At 37.0% G+C, this 20,338-nt stretch overlaps 1 protein-coding gene across 8 annotated transcripts; it reads left to right on the top strand.

The window, feature by feature from the left end:
* Window positions 1–172: 172 nt before the first annotated feature.
* On the top strand, window positions 173–19,340 carry LOC141435006 (uncharacterized). Of its 8 annotated transcripts, none has more exons than XM_074097519.1 (6): window positions 173–621; window positions 1,913–2,088; window positions 13,712–13,971; window positions 15,518–15,754; window positions 16,629–16,710; window positions 18,191–19,340. In XM_074097519.1, the coding sequence occupies exons 1-6, from the start codon at window positions 503–505 to the stop codon at window positions 18,226–18,228; spliced, it is 912 nt and encodes a 303-aa protein (XP_073953620.1). In that variant the 5' UTR covers window positions 173–502; the 3' UTR covers window positions 18,229–19,340. The 8 variants fall into 8 exon arrangements, with proteins under 8 accessions (XP_073953620.1, XP_073953621.1, XP_073953615.1 ...); XM_074097520.1 differs by lacking the exon at window positions 173–621 and adding an exon at window positions 1,683–1,834; XM_074097514.1 differs by lacking the exons at window positions 173–621; window positions 1,913–2,088 and adding exons at window positions 4,938–5,043; window positions 7,980–8,433.
* Window positions 19,341–20,338: the final 998 nt, after the last annotated feature.

Genomic DNA, 20,338 nt, shown 5'->3' with positions numbered 1-20,338 from the left:
TTTTTAAATCTTTCGGTTTGTAAAAATTTAAAACTTTAGATCTTGTGAACTAACGATTTTAACTATAACTCGAATAGTTTTGCTGCTTTTTTTTTAATGGCAACATTAGTGACCGAATGAATGAATGAAAAGAATTGTCAACTGTCATCATCCACTTGTCAACAGTGTCAGGTACTTGAGTTCACTTAACGTTCATAATCACTGCATTAAATTTACTATTTCGAACTTATTTTCTTTTTTTTCTTATTTACCATCTCAATTTTCCCCGTTAGCTAATTTATTTATGTCATGCTTGTAGATGTTTGCTACACACCTTGTAAGTGGCCGCGAATGATCCATCAAACGATGCAACACGCAACAAAGTTTAATCAGTCCTAACCTCGTAGTTAATCAAGTGGTGCATGTAAACAACTACAATTTTCATTAAGGAACTAATTTAAAACGTGTACGAATCTGACTACGGAGTTGCGGATAGCATGTTGTATTTGAATGTGGTACAAAAATGTCGCTACCACCCAAAGTTAACAAGGAAAACTTTCGCCTTCTCGACCTCTCGAGCGACGAGGAATCTGAGGATTTGCAGCTAGAAATAATCCCCAGTAGGAAAAAGAAGATAACAAGGTACGCGTACGCTCTTATTTGAAACTTGAAACTGCAATATCAATTTAATGTTGCTACCAAAGTATTGAATTACTGACTGGACTCCTTATCATTTTGTTTGAGTGAATTGAGTACTAGCACTTCCACAAAATGCTAAAAAACCTAACCAGATAATTTAGTGCAGCGCCTAATGAAATCAACGTTGTACCTATTAATTTTTGTTAAATTTTATTTTATAAATTGTCTCCCAACTTATCAGTGATGATTGGTACTGTAGCCTACAGTTTCTGTTTCTGTTAAGTTATTGTTTTTTTGCATTACTCCAGTTACAAATATTATTGAATTTCAATACACAAATCAATAATTTAATTTACTATACAAATATGCCCATATACAGTCAAGAAAACTGAATTGCATACTGGTATGGAACATTTTCATAGTCAATTTTGCTATGATATCTTTGGCAGATGTATTGAATGCATAAACATTCCACCCTGATACACAATTTATTTTCTAGTTTAAGTACATACATGTTACAAAGTGTTTAAAATAAATCTTTGTTTGTTGTATCATTTAGTAATTGGTTTTGGTTTATCATGACAAGATTAACTTTTGTATCAGTAATGAAGTAGCATGGTAGGTACAATTAGAGATTAATTTTATCAATCAATAGAATTGTGGGCTCAATTGTTCTACTGTTTCTTCTATCATATTGTTTTTATAACAAGTACATGTAAGTCTCTATAACATTCTCAAAGAAATAACTTTGCCTTGTAAGTCCTCACATAGTTGAAATCAAACATCAAACAAATGGAGTACAATTTTTTTTAAGAAAAGTGAACTTTAAACTTATTACAATAATGTCCAAAATCGCCCAACTGACAATCCTTAGCTCGGTCTGTAGAACTATGTAAATATGTTAAAAAAAAACATGGCTATAAGAACTAACCAACAAATAATGTGTGTCCCATATAATGTGTTGTCTGACAAGCAATGGAAGACTCCTTTTTCACAACTACCTTCAATTGTAAGCATTCACCAAACTACCTACATTATCCATATAATAACAATGACTTATGACAACATGATTAAGGTGTAAAAAAAAAGTAGGGCTTAGTGTTTTTTATTATTATGGTTTCATTCCTAGACAAAATTTTACTCTGAAAGTGTAAGGGATATGAATATATTTCTTTCACTCTGAATTGTCTATAGAAAAATTCGACTCCATGCTACTGTAAGTAACCTTCTCAACTTCATCACTCATTATTTTGTTCCTACATTATGATTACCGTTTAAATTGTTTCTTCTATAGAAGAGAGAGAAGCAGAGGTCCTCCAAAGCCTTCAGAGCCCAACATCGGCGCGGAAGTACAATGTGCGCTCCGGTGGGCCGTGCGTGGCACACTGCTGTTGTGGCTGCTCATGCTGACATGGATATGCGCGGCTCTCTACGACCAAGTTCTCACCATGCGAGCTGACGTTGACAAAGGTAACTTTATGACATCACTAGCCCTTAGGGCCTACACTAGTTGGCGCGGGTGCACGGAGCAAGCGCACGCCGCGTCTGAGGGTACAAGTAAATCCGTATCATCTATCTATCAATTAATTCGTCGCGTGCAGTTAGCGATGCTCATACTATTTTCCAATGCAAACCGCGTCACGCGCGGCTTTGCAGGCGCCTATTATTAAGTCTAGCAGATGAAATGAATTTTCAGGCCCTTCTACATTCCCATTGAAATTCCCAAAACTCATATCAATGATTTAAAGTACGTTAGGTACATTATTATATAAAACACTGATGCTAAATTTCATGTCTTTAGGTCTTTTGTTCCATACATAAACGGCTGAATCATTTTCGATGAAATCTTGCAAGGAACACTTAAGTAAGTCTCCTTTGAACTAGGTAAATCAAACTCAGTTTATTTGTTTGGGTTGAGAGCTATAATAATGGACACACATACGTCATACTTATAACGAACACCAGGGCTGGATTTAGAGGTCTGGAGGCCTTGGGACAGCAAAGGAGTGGAGACCCCCAGAAACTATTTTCCAAATAAAATAATTATGTTTGTTCGAATTACTATAGGTAAAGGTAAAATAGCGAAAAAAAACATATCTAAGGAAATGTTTGCTACATGGAATTTAAAAAATACAATCTGAAGTCTCGATTGTGGGGGCCCCTCTTTTGTGGAGGCCCAGATGCCGTAGACCCGGATGCCCTCCTCAAAATCCCGCCCTGACGAACGAACACGACACCTTACTGTTATCGAAAATACAAACTGAAACATAGATGCACAGAAAAACCAGAAAAATACAAAAAAAGACTCCAAAACCCAATCTTAACCTCACTGATTGTGTGGAAGGTAAAAAAAAATAGTTATAAACAGGTTGGCGTACAAAGAAAAAACAAATATACGCGTATAAAAAACAGAAAATGCTAAAGCGTAGGTGCAGGTACTCGATTGAAAACTTGCAAAGATACTCCGACTCGCTTATTCCATCATTACCTACTCGAATTTGTCCTTCCCTAGGTTCGAAGGTAGTAATTTCGTTACAAAATTCCCGCTATTACTCGTAGACGTTTTGACGTCAAACTTCTATGTACGTACTGTACTTTGTTATTATAGTGTCGGTAACAACAAAATTACTGGTTTTAAAGTGTTTTCGTTGTGATTTCAAATGGGCTAGGTTAATTCTGTCACTTACACTATCAGAAAATATGGACACGATTTTTTTCTTTTGTCAAATCTAGAAAAAAATATGAAGATTAGACCAGTTAAGGGTCCGCGTGGCCGTGCGTAACTTTTTAGCAAGGTGTGACGTCACGGGCCTCCACTCCCCAAATTTGACGATCTTCATCTTTCACATTTTTTGTGTGATCGACAAAAGAAATATACGTGTCCAATATTTTCTGATAATCTAACTGACGGGCTAAATAGCATAGGATAGGCACTTAAAGAAGTGCTGCGATTTCCTTTCCACCAAATAAAAGCAAAGTTTATAGATAAAACTTCTACTCGGACACCTTTATCATAATTCTTTTCATAATGTAGGTACCTTGTTTTTTGTTTTAAGTGGCATTTTTTTATATTACTAATATTAATGTAATTATAAATATTTTTAATAATACTGAAAAGAAAGATCTAAATAACTGGAAAAAAATGTAGTCAGATGCCAAGATCACGACAGACTTGGAAGTGACCACCTACTTATTTCCAGTTATTTAAATCCGTCTTTTTATATGACACTTACTTTCCAGGCAAATAATTCCAATTTTCATTTTACTAGAAAATTATTCGATTTGGCGATCAAAACGGGCGGTGTTGGGCTACCTTTAATTTTAGTCACATTTCAATTAATAGACAGCTAGTTGCAATTTTTTAACTGTGGGATCTCAATCTGTAATGCAAGCGACAACGAAGCATCTTGTTTATTATTGTACTTTTTATTTTTACAAACATTAAACATTGTACGCTAACACCGGGAATTAGCGCTAAGTCCAGTACTTAGACATTATCATTAAAATGAATTACAGTAAACTAGGTGCCGCTTAGTGTAAATTGGGCCACTAATCAAGCGTGTGTACTACATAGTATCACCAGATATAGAACTTTGTGAAGCGACTGATAATTTTATATGAATAAATATCATGGGACAATTGACACTAATTGACCCAGTCCCAAACTGACAAAGCTTGTACTGTGGGTACCTACTACGCAAAAGATAAACAAACATATACTTTAGATAAATAGAGATAGAAATGTGTCTTTTAAACCATTACCTACTTTAAATTTTCCCTCATCTGTGTGTACACTTGTGTACACATAACATAGTAAAATAAAAATTCAAGGAGACTACCCTACGACAAGAAACGTGTTTTTCTTTTAAGTTATGCGTGTCGTCCGTTCAGGATCCAATTGATAAGATAATATATCTCTGTATCTCTGTAATATATCTCTGTTTACAAAATTATACTTTGCTAAAACTCAAGATCTATCTACACTGCGTCTTTATAATTAATCTAGAATAATTCGGCAGATTGTTGAGCAAGTTTCACTACCGCCCTTGTAAAAAAAATTCAGGCTTATTAAATTTAATTCGACGAATGACACAATTATAGTGATACAATTATAGTGGATGTTCCATATGTACAGCATCAAAAGTGTGACCCGCGTGAATACGTGAATGAAATGTATTGCATTTTTTGATATTTTTATATCAAAAAATGCAATACATTTTTTTTCACGGCATTAACGTAACATACTTGGCTGTCGTATCTAGCCGCTCTATTTCCGACGCAGCGACGGCGCGTGCGCGGCGCGCCTGCGTGACGTCACGTCACGGCTAGTTCTGTCCCCAACATCCTCGGGGAGCCTCGCGTGCCACCGGAACGTTCAAAAATAACAAATCTGCTTGTACTAGGCGCGCAAAGTGTTAACTCTAGGTACATCCTGCGTCCCTGGTCAGTGTTGGATGTTTTTGGTGTTTATGTGATCCTTGGTTCCTTGTAGGAAAATTACTTGCCTTTGTTTTTTATTATGTAAGGCGATAGAGTTTTGTGGGAAAGGTGATATGGTTAAACAGATTGTCAGTCAAAATACAAGATAGGCATTTTGAAGTCAATCTCATGGGTAATAAGCGATCCTTTATAATTAGATTTAGATCTGCAATTACATGTAAATGTGGCGTGTTGTGAAGACTACTGTCATATCCCCGACTCAAGTCGTTTTAAATCTATTATACGGTAAACCAAGTTAATGTGATAAAGTAACGCCTGAATCTATTATTTACCTCTTCTCTTACACTCCTTTTAAATCTTCTTCTACGTACAGTCGAAAAAATTTAATCATGACCCAGGATGGAACCTTTTAATAATCAATTTCACTACGATTTCCTTGACAAAAGTATGAGATGTCAACATGACATTAGTAGCACAAAGGTTCCACCCTGGGTCATGATTCAATTTGTTAGACTGTACATACCAGGACGATATTACAAATTGAAACATTCAGCTTTCCAACCAATCCCTAGTATATCCATAGCATAGCACGTCCAAAAACCTAGACATCCCAAGGAAAGCCGTCCATAGGATCTCAACAAGATGACCGTAAAAATCAACCTATCAACTTGTGATGTGTATCATATATGACCCTTAGTTGTGGAAATCATGATCCCCGTGATGTGTATCGCACCGTGGCCGTAGTGCCGCAGCCCCGCGCATGCGTGCGTTCATTCACCACACCGATGGTCGATAATGCTTGCTACTTTATCTTATCTACTATACTTCAAAGCTAGTCACATGTGCATGTGGCCTTTATGATTTGTACAATGTTACTATTAAAGATAGAATGAAAGAAAGAAAAGAAAGAAAGATTTGTTTTGGCTCCATAAGTACCACCTAAAACTAAGACTTAAACTAGCACTAAAACTCTAAAACTCAACTAACAATTAACTTACTTGCATACCTTTGGGATTGTCGCTGGGCTACCACGGTTCCACTGCACAATATTTTAATCATACACTCGTTTTACATTAAACAGTAACTGTTTGGATTAAAATTTGTAAGATCTTTTTTTAGCTGTTTTTCAGGAATGAAATAAGATCGCGACTCGATAAATAGTAGATCTATCACTGTTTTATTTTTAATAGAAGAAATTACAAAGCAACCTGTTTATCATATTTGAAAGTGACCATTTTTTCTCGTGATTAATCCCAGCTTAATTAACTCAGATAACTATTAACTAAGGCCGCCTATTGCTTACCTTAGAAAATCTCTATGTATATACTTGTGTTCTCTGTACTGTTTACTGTATTGGTGTGCAATAAAGAGTTATTGTATTGTATTGTATTGTATAACTTCCAAAAATTATAAATAATATTAGTAATATGTCCCAAAAAGATAACTAATTAAGTGTGCGCCATTACGAATCAAGTACAGTTCAATTTAAATTGGGTCAAGGTGTCTTGATTACTTTTACAACATTCACATCAAAACTTGGCCAAGTTAGTTATGATTATTTATGTAAACAAGAAATCCTATACTCCTTTCTCTTTTAAATTCTGTTTTAATTTATAATTTATCCAAAAACTTAATTACCAGGTAGGTTCTATCTATGAACTTAGCCATCAGAAGTTAACGAAAAAAAACAGTGCATAATACATAATATATAAAGAGGTCTCCCAGTGCAGCAATTAGATGCAAGTTGAATAAAGAGTATTATAATTCAATGAACTTAAATACTTTCTACCTTGGTATTTGACGTAAACTGCCGCGTTCTTTGCTGCTTCATAACTATTTTGTGCTTTGTGTTTTGTGTCTTATATAGAATCTTTGCAATAATTATATATTCTACGAAGTACGAAGAAGGTCAATGTGTGCTCAGTTATAAGGACTGAATTTTATAATTTTTGAAACGCTTTCCCCCCTTGCTCAATATCTGTACATAAAATAGTTTCGCTACTTTTGAAAATGATTTATAACTTTATTAAAAATACATGAACGTTCGTCTTCCTTTGTCTACCCAAAAATGAACCGTAGCTTTAATTATAAGTATTTTCAAGCCTGGCAAGATCAAGGTTATGCTCAGTCGCTCTTGGTAGAGTCGAGAATTCATTGTCAACGAGTATTGACCTTAGAAGATCTGATTCTTATTTATTATTAGCTACTAGTTCTTGGACAGTTTATCTCTAGAACAAACACGTAGGCCCTCCGGTTGCCTCGACCGACAGCCTTTACGAGCTTAAGTAGTTGTGTAGTAAACACCGCGGCGCACCCGTTTCCGCGCAATTACTCAGATGACACTGCTCTACCTAGTTTTCCATAGTTTTATTACATTGAAAGTCAATACAATTATGATAACGTTATAAACAGGGTTGGATTAGGGGACATTTTCTTTTCATGACAAAATAACCTCTTGTGTAAGTGCAGCTGCAAAATGTGCTTTCCGTAAATCGTTGGAAACATTAGCAAAAAAAAAAAATCGTTTGCATTCCCGGACCTCTGTGAATGGGACTCTAAGCCCCTGTTTTACCATCCATTGAATAAATTTATTTGACGGATAAATGTGATGCCATCTCTGTTTTTTATTTTATTTGACTGGATGCCAAACGTGCAAGTGGGTCTCTGTTTATTTTGTTAGACGGAGACGGCATCACATTTATCATCCGTCAATTAAAATTACCTATAAACTATTTGTTGTTGATCAATGAAACAGCCCCTTAATCTTGAATGTGTGTTATTTATAAATAAAGACTTGTAAAACGTACTGTTTATCCAGTATGACAATAGCGACAAATCTTTGTTAAACATACGCTTAAACACCAGAAACATCTATACTTTGACCTCAAGTGATTGTTTATTCTTATCGCGACAACAACAAGGTATCGCTTCCACTTCGATTTCGCTCGTATCTTAGAGGTGATTAATTCACAGCGCTCAATCATTCGATATTCGTTAACCAGCCAGCGCAGACGCGTGTGACGTTAATAGTGTAAAGGATTGTGGCGCGGATGCGTTTGCGGTAGCCTCGAGTCATGGAGAGCGCGGTGCATGCGGCGGTGCCGCTCCGCGTGGGCAAGAAGATGCGGAAAAGGCGGGAGCTGGACGCGTTGGTCGGGGGCGGCGGCGCCCGCGGCGGCCGGCTGCTCTCGGCCTCCAGCGACGAGGGCGAGCCCTGGGGCCGCCGCAGCTCCCGCCGCCGCCGCTCGCGCCCCTTCCTCCGCCTCGCTGCCGCCTTAGCCCTATGCGTGTGCGTCGTCTCCGCTGCCACCGTGCTGTGGCTCTTCGTCGATGTTCGACGGCAGATAGTCTCGCTTCGAAACGAAATGGATAGAGGTTCGTTAATCGATTAATTAATTAAGGTGTTAAATGCTAATTGGCACTGTTATCTTGGAATATGTGAGCGTAACTCTAATTTAGCTCATTACGTACAGCAATATGCTAATTTCCGTGACCGCTTGAAAATATTAAACTGATAAAAGTTCTAAACCACATATATAATTCACTACCTACCTAAGCTCCTTTAATTACTAAAAGCGCCAAATAACGGGAATTACGTGCTCTGCCTTTAACTGGGGATCAACGTTCACTCACATAAACAGATAACCCCTTCTATTGATCCCTTTCAACAGTCATCTCGTTTCCAAACCCGCCTCCAACTCCTCGCTTCCATAAATAATTATTTATGACATATGGGGCCAACGCAAATTTATTTAATCGCCTACAAATTTCAGCTGATTTCGCTGATTTGATATTAAGTAGGGTAGGGATGTCCAGACAGACCTAAAGATTTTAGAGATATATGCAAGCTCTTTACTTTCATGGCAGCAGAGTCGTGTTTTAAATCTTGTAATTGTTTAGATCAAAAATCGATATTTCATGTCTATGTTTATTCTATACTACACGTAGGTATTAGATATACTTATTTATTGGTTCGGTGCGGTCCCTTGGATTAAGTACATACATAGGTTATTACCGGAAAAGTTCATTAAAAAAAAGTAATAATTCAAACTCAAAGTTTTAGACAAGGTTCCTGATATAATAGTGCTATACGAGTACGAGTAATAGGTACATAATATATCACTGTGGGTTGAAATATATCCGTTGGGACCCCTAGGCTTAAGATACATTTTGTAATGTCCGCACAGTAATAGAAACCGGCAAGCGTAATAAAGAAAGGTGCCTTGAATTACGCAAAATATTCCGTGACCTACAGCGGTGACCGTGAATTACGCAAAATATTCCGTGACCTACAGCGGTGACCGTGAATTCCGGCTTCCGCACTTATTTATTTGTGAGTTTGTTTACATTGAATAATTCAATATTAAAATAGCCGACGTGTCTGATTTATCTTAAGGAAATACAGGACTATATTAGTTTTAAATGAACTGCAGTAAACTGGTCTTGTAAATACAGTCAGTCACCTGCTTTAATATTTGCCACAGCGGAGCGTGCAAAAATATGTGATGCGTCCTACCGGCCTTGGAAATAGAGTTTTATCGATATTTATGTACGCTTTAGTGTCAGATATTGTTGCTGGTGACTGTACTTAGCTGTTACACTGATGTTCGAAGTCAACACGTCCGCCTACGTGAGACCAGGGATTTGCATGTTGAAGCTTACTCACCATGGCTTACTTTTACCTTCCCACTATCTAAAGCCTTGAACAGTTTAAATTTATTGTTCCACCACGTGGTGATATTTCGTTCGTAAACGCCTTGGACATTAATTGTACCTACGTGCGATCGATATTCGTCATGCAAAGTTAATATTGTTATGGTAGACCACGGTATCGACATAGCTACCTATGTACCTATTACTTTGATTAGTCAGAAGTAAAAATCTGTTTATATACATGGAATTAGTTAAAAATGTATGAAATGTAGAGCTAGAGCTGCTTGCTATTTACGAGTACATAAGTATGTTAAAGAGACAATGACATACCTACAATCAAGAGCATAAGTCAAGTTTATATTAAAACCGATGAAAACAGGTCAGATTCCTGACAGAGTTATATTACTAAGTGCCTTATCAAATATCCTCAGTTCTCGAGTATGTTCGAGTCTCAACGTGTTATTTTTTACTTCCGTTAACTTTAAGGGAACATTCACGCTTACGAGTGTTTTAAAGGTAATCAAGAATTAAGTTATTTAACTATGCGCAGTAAAACAGTAATGTTTCTTAAATTATAACGTTTATCTATACCTAAACTGTTTCCAATTCACACACACGAGCAAAAGAAGATTAAAAAGTTTTTACGATCGATGACTTGTGAGGTATTAAGCTTGTTAGGGTTCCGTAGCCAAAATGGCAATAACGGAACCCTTATAGTTTCGCCATGTCTGTCTGTCTATCAATGCTAGAAAGCTGTAATTTTGCACGAATATATATGTAAACTATGCCGACAAAATGGTACAACAAAAAAATGAAAAAAAAAATATTTTTTAGAGTACCTACCTTCCATAAACGTAAAGTGGGGGTTATTTTTTGTCATATAACCTTGTAATGCGGGTTATCGTTGGAGAGGTCTTTTAAAACCATTAGGGGGTTGCTAAAACGATTTTTCGACTTAGTGATTTGTTTGCAAAATATTCAACTTTAAGGTGCAAATTTTCCTTAAAATCGAGCGCCCCCCCCCCCTTCCTCTAAAATCTAAACCGGTGGGTGGAAAAAATTGAAAAAATGCAGGATGGTAGCAAGTTTATCAAACTTACAAGGAAAACTATATCGGTTAGGTTAGATTCTTTAGAATTATTAGTAGTTTAAGAGTAATAATACGAAATCTTTAGAAAAATATTACTTCATTTGTCGTAATGGCTACAGAACCCTATTTCGGGTGTGTCCGACACGCTCTTGGCCGGTTTTTTATATACTAGCGACTTCCAAACAAGTTATTTGTCCTTTATCAATATAATCTGAATAATATTAGAGGTAAAACTTGTAGTATCCTGGCAAAAACTTGCCCTTAGAGGGTTATTATAAATTATACCTAAGTATTCATTATTATGAATATGAATTATTAATGTATGAAGATAAACAGACATTGACTTTGCTAACCATTTTATCAATTGAATAAATAACTAGAAGCACTTCTATCGAAAACAAACATACGAAGATAAAATATCAATAAGTAATTAATTTGCATTTCATATTACGGTAATGAGTCCTCGTATTGTTGACTGTAATAAAACCGACTCCAAAAAAATAACCGAGGAACCGACTACAAAATCCTTGAAAATATTTTTCTAGGTACTTACTAGCTCGAAGTCGGTGACTCAGCACGACCCAGCAGGAGTGGAACAAAAGTCGTCTATCACCTACTTTGGGTTTCAATCCCTCTTGCTGGGTCGTGCTGAGTCACCGACTTCGAGCTAGTAGGTACCTAGAAAAATATTTTCAAGGGTTTTGTAGTCGGTTCCATTTTTTGTTATTTTTTTTGGAGTCAGTTTTACTTTTTTGTAAAAAAAAAACTTTTTTTCTCACTTTTTAGTGATTCGTAGCCAAAGTACATCTCACAACGATTCCATTAAGCCCGAACACGGCTTAGTTACGTTGTTTTATACTAGAGTTCCGTTTTTTTTTTTTTTTTTTATTCCGTTGCCTACCTTCTGCCTTCAGCATCAGATCAGTCTTTAACTTAAAGCTTCTTCTTAGTCGCTTATCTAGGTATATTAATCATGATCGTTTAAAGACGAGCGAGCATTACTTAGCTTTGACGAGTTCCATTGGTCATCTACGGTCTTCTTCATCAGGTCCAGTTTACCAAATGATTTTTTCTGAATGTAAATGCTTATCTTAATGCTAAAAATGCCAAAATCGCCATAGGTGTGCCCATAAAATTTGAAGTTTGCCCTCGATTTGCACAGTGAAGTCTTAATAATAATTTTTGCCCATTCAATTTTAATGAAAATTTGCAGTTTAAAGTTGAATATTTTGCAATTATTAATTATTGTCACTGAATCGAAAAATCGTTTTAGCAACCCCTTAATGGTTTTAAAAGACCTATCCAATGATACCCCACACTACAGGTTGGATGAGAAAAAAAAATCACTCCCACTTTGCGTCTATGGCAGATAATCTAAAAAAAAATTATTTTTAATTTTTTAATGTACCATTTTGTCGGCATAGTTTACATATATATTCGTGCAAAATTACAGCTTTATAGTCCCTGAGCAAAGCCGCGGACGGAAAGACAGACAGACATGGCGAAACTATAAGCCATTTTGGCTACGGAACCCTAAAAACCACCTTGCATTACCTACTAAGCAAAGTCCATGTTAGATCAGTACCTATTGTTTCCAAGTTCGCCCAACCGGTTAACAAGACGTCTAAAGGTTTAAAAAACAATGTCACGTTTTTTTTACGTTACACGTAGCCTTAGATTTTTTTTGTTGCGTTTACGTCGTAGCGTATGTTTTATATATTTAATTTAATTTATGTATTCTTCGGCTCAAAATTTATCATACTTTCCAGAAGTTTGAACAGTTTTCTTTACCTTACATGAGATATTGACTAATCGTATGACAACACCCGTTCAATGTCGTTGTGTTTGTTGCAAGTACCGAGAGTTGAAAATATTAAATGTCGTCCATCTGTTTGGTCAATAGTCTAATGACGAGTCGACTTAACTCCAAATAACAACATAATAATGTATTAGAAATAATAAAAAAAACACTCTTCACTTTACTCATGCCACAATTTGGCGCAAGTGCCCACCGTGTACACCTACCTATTCGTGTAAGTTTTCTAAGATACATATATCGTAACTTCTTTAAGGAACCTAAGCATACCATTTTTAATAGACGCATTGAAATTGTTGTAATGATTTACATACTTCTAAAAACGGCATAATGAGGTTAATTTAAAATTGCGTACATACATAGTTTTGAGTAATACACACACGTACACAAACATCACGCCTGTATTCCCAAATGGGGTAGGCAGAGCACACGAAACGTTACCGCTTCCGAGCCACTTTTAGCAATTTTAGGTCTTAAGTTTGACAAAAACGGTACAATAGTGACAGCTTCCTACGGTATACCTTAACCTATATCCTCAGTCGCCTCTTACGATGGAGAGGTGTAATTCTTACCCGTTTTGAGTAATAGGATCTGTAAACTTAGTTTAAATAAGTTTTTGATAAAAAAATCCTTTTTAACACAAGCTTTTTTTTGCTGAATGTACGTACGTGTATTGTCACCCAAACTACATTTGCATACCAAATTTCAAGTCGATGCCATTAACCATTGAAGAGTTCCGTCCTGTGGAGACGGTCCTGGCTGGACTACCAAGATGTCACTACCTGATTATTGTTTTCACGCAATTTACAATTTGTTTTGTGTGCCAAAGTTTACCAAAAGTGTACCAAATATCAAATCAATCCAACTGCTGGAAGTTGGTCGAATTTAACTTGCAAGATTTGATTACAGACAGACAACGGGAAAGGTGAAACTAATAAAAGCTTGTAATATGATTTTTCAAATAATTTTCGAGCACCTAGAAACTTATAAGTAAAAACATTATAAAGACCTCAGAGGTGTGAAAAGTGTACCTACCTATATTTATCGTATGCGCTTGCGCTATCCCATGGCTTAATAAAAACTTGATCACACAGTATCAACAACAAGCGGTGGCGTCGGTGACGCTTTGCAAAGCTGCGACACGGCCTCCCGCCAGCTACGAGCCAACGCAAGCCAGCTCAGCGCGCGGCTGGCCCAGCTAGAGCTAGAACACGGCGAGCTCGTGAAGCGCGTCGAGAAGGCTGCGGCGGAACTGGCAGCGGTGTCGGGGCAGCTCGCTGACGCGCCCAAACTGGCCGACACGCCGCGGAGAATCGCGGACCTGCAGCGGACCGTCGGCAACTTTGGGTCGCAAGTAAGTGTCCGTGACGTATAGAACAGTAGTGTGTAGGTAGGTACTCTACCAGGTCGGTGAGCGGCTGTCCAAAACTAAAATACGACGAGCTCGTGAAGCGAGTGAAGAAGGTTGCAGCGGAACTGGCGGCGATGTCGGGAATCATACTGGCCGACACGCGTCAGAAAATTGCGAACTTGGACTTGCAGGGTCGCCAGTAAGTGACCGTGACGTATTGTAACCGGCTAACCGGTCGGAGAAATAAAACGCGTGTGGTTACAAAATAAAAATATAATACAAAAAAAAAACAATTATTATTATTTTACCTTTTGTTTCTCCGACCGCCTAGCCGGTTACATTGGCGCCCAACTTGGGGCCAGAGAAAGAAAGCTAAGGACATTTGGATTAGGTTTTACAAAATATAAAATAAATAAATGTTGGAAATAATATTCACAATACCTGCGTTAAAGGCAGCCCTTATTTCGCAAGTAGCTCAGTGAGATATTTAGCTATCACCGAGTAAAAATATTATTTATTTCTATTCAAGAAATCAAATTTCGGCTTACGCCTTACCAAATAGTAGAGCCAATGACGGGAAAAAACAAAAGAGTATTAATAATTTAGAATTTTGTTCTTCTGTAGGCGGCCAGTTGCGCACCGCGGAGGTTTGCCATGTTACAGTATACCTAGAACAGTAGTGTGTAGGTACTTACTCTACCAGCTCGTGAAGCGAGTGAAGAAGGTTGCAGCGGAACTAGCGGCGGTGTCTGGGTCCAAACTGACCGACATGCCGCGGAGAATTGCGGACCTGCAGGGGACCCTCGGCATCCTTGGATCGCAAGCAAGCGACCTTGGCGTATAGAGCATAGAACAGTAATGTGTAGGTACTCTACCAGCTTAGCCTGGGGCTGTTCAAGCTGAAAGTGGAATACGAACAGACTGTAAAGCGGGCGAAGAAGGCTGCAACGGTGCCTGCCGGGGCAAAATTAGACAGCATTTGTTAAGGATTGATTTGAGAGGTTCCGGAAGATGAATATTCTCGCTTTCAATCATTTAACGCGAAGTCTTAAAGAAAATTTAGGACAAAATATAAAGCTTTACATTTTAGTTGTGTTTGATACATTTTAATTTTCATTTTATTTTTATTTTCTATTGGCCGAGGTGTAATGATAAGAATGACAAATTTCACGGTATAAACATATCTTTTATGCATTCATCATCATCATTTGTAACATCGAGTGCAGCAACTATCCCAGTTTGTACCCATACCTTTGGTTGCGTTGGTGTTTAGGTGGTGTTTAGCAATACTTTGCTTATAAGGAACTAAACAATATCCCTATGCATGTAAATTGTAACTGGTTTATACACATAAGTTTAGTCGTATACCCTGTGTGGAAGTCTTATACCTTCTGACACAGCATTGTTTTTGCTTAAAAAATGTGCCAACCTTATTCTGTAAAAAGATAGTTTAAACCACATCATCATTTTTATTATCCCCAGATCACCCACTATATTTTTTTTATTTTCATTTCTATTAATAATATCTCAATAAACCTATTATCCCCAGATCACCGGCTTCGACGGCACACTAACTTCAACGAAAAAGCAAGCCGTTGCGGCCGCAGCGGGCGTCGAAGAAGTAAAGAAGATTGTTCAAGCGCTAGTTGACAGAAGCAATGAGACCGCAGCCAACATCACGGCTAGTGTGAAGAGGGAAGATGAGCTGAAACAAGAGCTAGCGGCGCTCAATTCTACGCTCTCATCGCGGGTCGATGAGCTACAAAACAGGATAGCAATGCTTATTGTAAGTATCAGGTTTAAAGTTTTTGTACTTTTTGTAACATGTGTCAGGTAACGCTTTTGCTCTCATTTCTTTTTTGTCTGTAAAGTAAATACACTGGCAAGAGAATCACCTGATATTAAGAGATCACAATTCTTATCCTAACTTCGTGCAAAAAACAAAAACAAGTAAACAAAGTCAAGGATCTAGTGTCTTTGGCCTTTTTGGCGATTCAACAAACTGACTGAAACTGGTCGTGGTGAAATTTAGTATGGAGATAATTTGAGACTGTGAGAAGTACATAGGATAGTTTTTATCTTGAAAAATTCTAAGACGCGCGATGGAGGATTCCTAGCAGACGCTTCTACGAACAGCTACCTAGTTGTCTATTAACACACACGATATATTAGAGAGATTGCATATACGTTGTCATGTCAACCCAGATGGCTAAATTGTAATGCCATGTGATGTCGGTTCGTTTGTTGGTTTACTACATATTACGAGAGCGTCTGTGTATGGCACAGCTCAAACTACAGCCTACTTCTACTGGTACTAGTAATTACCTGTCTTTACAAGCTTTTCTTTAGCGTGCCTCATTTATTTATTTGGGTCAAATCTTGGAAGCTAAATTTGACCCTTTTCCAGCGGTCCGATTGACTTTGTTTGGCATACTTATGTAAATTTGATGACAATACAATAATCTGGTAGTTACATCTTGGTGATCCTGCCAGGATCGTCTCCGCGGGAGGGACCTCCTCAGTGGTTAATAGTACTGATTGGAAACTTGGTACGGATATGCAGCTTAAATGACAATGCAAGTACAGTCAACAAAAAAAAAGCTTGTATAAAAAATGTTTTTTTAACAGAAACTTATCATATGTGATATCTTTATTTCCAGAAGCCAACGAGCACGGCGCCGCCAGCCACCACTGCCAGTGTGGCGCCGCCGTCTGCCGCCACCACCACTACCGTCACACCAAGTAAGTACATAATTCACTACCAATACGTCTAACAGAAAGCTGAGCTGGGAATCAAACTGGACGTAGTATATGACTATATTTTATTTATTTTATAAATCATAATTTTGAAGTTCGAGAAAATGCGTGTTATCGAACGAAAAACAATTTTGAAGTTACCTTTACATTAAACAGAGTTATAAGTGTTTAAAATTCTTGATTAAATAGAAAATGAAATACTTGCGTGTACGTCACACGCAAGTAGCGTCATACCTACTGCATAGGGAAAAGCGTTTTAGACAGAGGTATATTTGATGTACATTTTCAAAAAGCCAATTACTTATAAATTTATTTTTCGGCCGACTTTTCTCCCGAGATTTATCTCAACAGTTCTTGTCGTCTTCTTACCAAATATTTACACTAGAGTTTAAAATTAATAAAAAAGTAGTAACTACTTAATTTTTTAATGCAAGAGTTGTACATAACAAGCTCATTTACTATATTAAACACTTCCAAAGAAAAATACGAAAAACTATATTACGGACGTCAAAATAAAGGTTACTATCGTTTTTTGTTTCATGGGGATATAGCATCTATATTACACCTACATATTTTCCTTGAACGTGGAGGCCAGATAATTAAGAATTGAGTTGATTTCTATTGAACATCTAGATTTCTATGCCATGCTTGTGACACATTAAAACGAAGATACGCTTCCGTCTTGAAAAGGCGTTCAAAATCCCTTATATATATCTTTATTGAAACGATTGCATCATACGCTATTTATTTTCTTACAATGTGTGCATTATTTTATTGAGACACGCTGATAAGCGCAAATCTAGAAACATTGCTTTATCTTTGCTAAGTTTTATTTTGTAGTTGTTATTACAACTTACCGTGCCGTGCCCGGTTTTACAATAAGACAGTAGATATCGTTAAAGGCGACTAAGCTCTCTATTGCCAACTCCGGATTCCCGCATTGCGGTGTGGAAGACAAGACCACACCGTTTACCCAAGAAACCTCAACTTACGACCACGACCACTATGTTAAAAGTGTAGCGACTTAGAATTACAACTGGGTCTTAAACGCGACAATCATTCCTTAAAAATTACCTCGATGTTTCGACCACATTGCAGCGGCCGTGGTCAAAAGTAGACTCGTCTAGGTACTTGGTATAATAATAACTATGAGTGAGATCCCCAAAAGTTTTATTTCGTAGTAAGAATTTATCTAACATCTTATCAGTTGAGTTAATTCACACTAAAGCGGAGATATTAAGTTTGCTTATCTGTCAAAGTAGGTACTATATTTTTAAGATTGGTTTTTTGGAATCTTTTTGTATTTTTTATTTCAATTCCAAATTTTTTGTTACTTTTACGGTCATCCCGTAAAACCTATATCGATACTATATTTTTATCAAAAAATTTAACTTGTCAAATAGAAAACAGAATACTTCAAAATAATTCTGGTCTTTATGATATTTTTTTATCTCTTTCGTTTCAGGTCCTGGAAAACCAAATGTATTAGGTATAGGCCAATGAGGGAACAAATTGCACTTCTATACTCACACTTGAAGTATTACATGGAGGCGAATGGAAGGGATTGCTCACAAAACACTGATCTCAAGAAATCTTACGTCCACACGACAAATATACTGTAGGCGTACGGCGTGGTAGTGAAATGGAAACCCTCCAAGCTGTCGTTTGTAAGGATAGTCTCTCATAGTCAATATTTTTACGACGAAGAGATTTATAATATAACTATAAGGGATGAGCCATAGTAGTCGATAAAAGGACAATGGTAGATTGCGGTTGTACGTTTGCATTTTTAAATATGAAGAATTCAGGTGTTGACGGACGAAGTGTCTGCGGTGTTTTGCTGCCCGCATGCAGGGCGATTTAAGTTAAAAAGTTAAGACGTTTCTCACACGAGGATATTGTATTATGCGTGGTTTGATCAATTATAAAAAAATGGACTAAAAATACTGTTTTATTTTTAATATTCGCCTTGATGACCGGTAGATTTGATGTCTAATTGATCGCACTGATACGAGACCTATCGCAGATACTTGGCATGTCACAGTGTTATCGTCTTTTGAATCATTTCAGAATTACTATATTATGCCCCAGTGAGCTATTTTTAATTTGATTTTCTTATTATTTATGTATAGCATATAGAAAATATTTAGCCTGTACACGGACCGTACAGTAAAGTGCAATTGACCACATCTGCCCCCTGTACCACAAAAGTTACAAGTGCTACAATTCGACAAAATTATAACATTGTACTATGAGAAACTTTAAAATTTGGTCGAATCGTAGCACTTTGTAACTTTGTGGTTCAGGGGCCTGGTGTTAGATTAGCATTTAGAATTTTAATTCTTTTACTATGTATTTATAAGTAAGTTTTTTCACTCTTAATATCTATGAAATCCATCCCTATAACTTATAAGTTGCAATAACGACGAAGAGTGAAAACGATACCAATGTAAATAGTAAACAATAATTAAGAAATAATTTAACAGTAACTTTATATGAGCGTAGAGATATAATATATACAGTGTGGTCGCACTTGGTGTTACGTGATTTTCAGTAAGTGCGTGAGTTTTATTATTTGTAATAAATTATTGTTAATAGATCAATTATTAATTACACATGAACATGTTTTATTTTCGTCAAGTAAAGGTACTGTTACACATGCTCGTTAGTAGCACGAAAGCATGCTACTATTGAGCAAATGCTACCTACTAGCCTGTGTGTATGGACGCGTGCTACTCTTTTAAGCATGCTTTTTGAGTGACATACTGGTACTTCAGGTACAAGCATGCTTATAAGCATGCTAGTAACGAGCATGTGCAAGGCGGCCTTAAAACTCTTTCACTCTGACCACAGAACTTATAATAAGAGGACTGGAATCATGTTTTGTACCTTTTCCTTCCAGAACCCAGAGAAAATTGTTTGTATTTCGCTGTTAGCTGTTGTTTGTTTCGTGTCATAATTCTATTCTTCTTATTGTTAGTTCTGTGTTCCGGTCTGGTAAATTACGATCAGTCTATAAAAGCAATCAACAGGTAAGGCGTTAGGTTAGTATAAAGCTCAGTTTAGACGTGCAAGAAAAATCGTGCAAGTTGCATTATATTGCGAGGCTGTACAGCCAACGAGTTTGTAGAGGTCAATCGAGCTCCGGAATGTAAGTAATGCAATGAGGGCTATCGCGAATGAATTCGCCGCTAGAGGCGCTAGTGTAGCGTGAGGTCTCCGAAATGTCAAATCTCATAGTTTTTGGGTGAGCTACGCGGGTTTATTTATAATTAGAATTTTTTTGTGAATATTTTGCATTACCTGAAATTAATTATGGCAATTATGCGTTACGGGGCAATGAATGTCTGTGTTTTGAGACAGTTTTGTCTTTCGGAAACTTTTGTCCTCCCTTTTATTCCGAACAAAACGGGACTAAGCAACACTGTGGTGGCTGGATATTTTTATGGTACGGTTTTAAGGTGTTTTAAATATGATTTTAATCTAAACTTTGTTTTAACGCCCGTAATAACAGACTCTGAAAGCCACACTTAAAAACCTCACGCAACAGTGCGCCATCTAGTGAGACAAAAAACGATAGCCCTCATTGCACGAATTTTTTTGCAAGTCTAAA

The sequence above is a fragment of the Choristoneura fumiferana genome, chromosome 14, assembly GCF_025370935.1.
Source record: "Choristoneura fumiferana chromosome 14, NRCan_CFum_1, whole genome shotgun sequence".
NCBI lineage: Eukaryota > Metazoa > Arthropoda > Insecta > Lepidoptera > Tortricidae > Choristoneura > Choristoneura fumiferana.
Note: the sequence above shows the minus strand (reverse complement) of the source record. Positions and strands in the feature narration are given on the sequence as shown.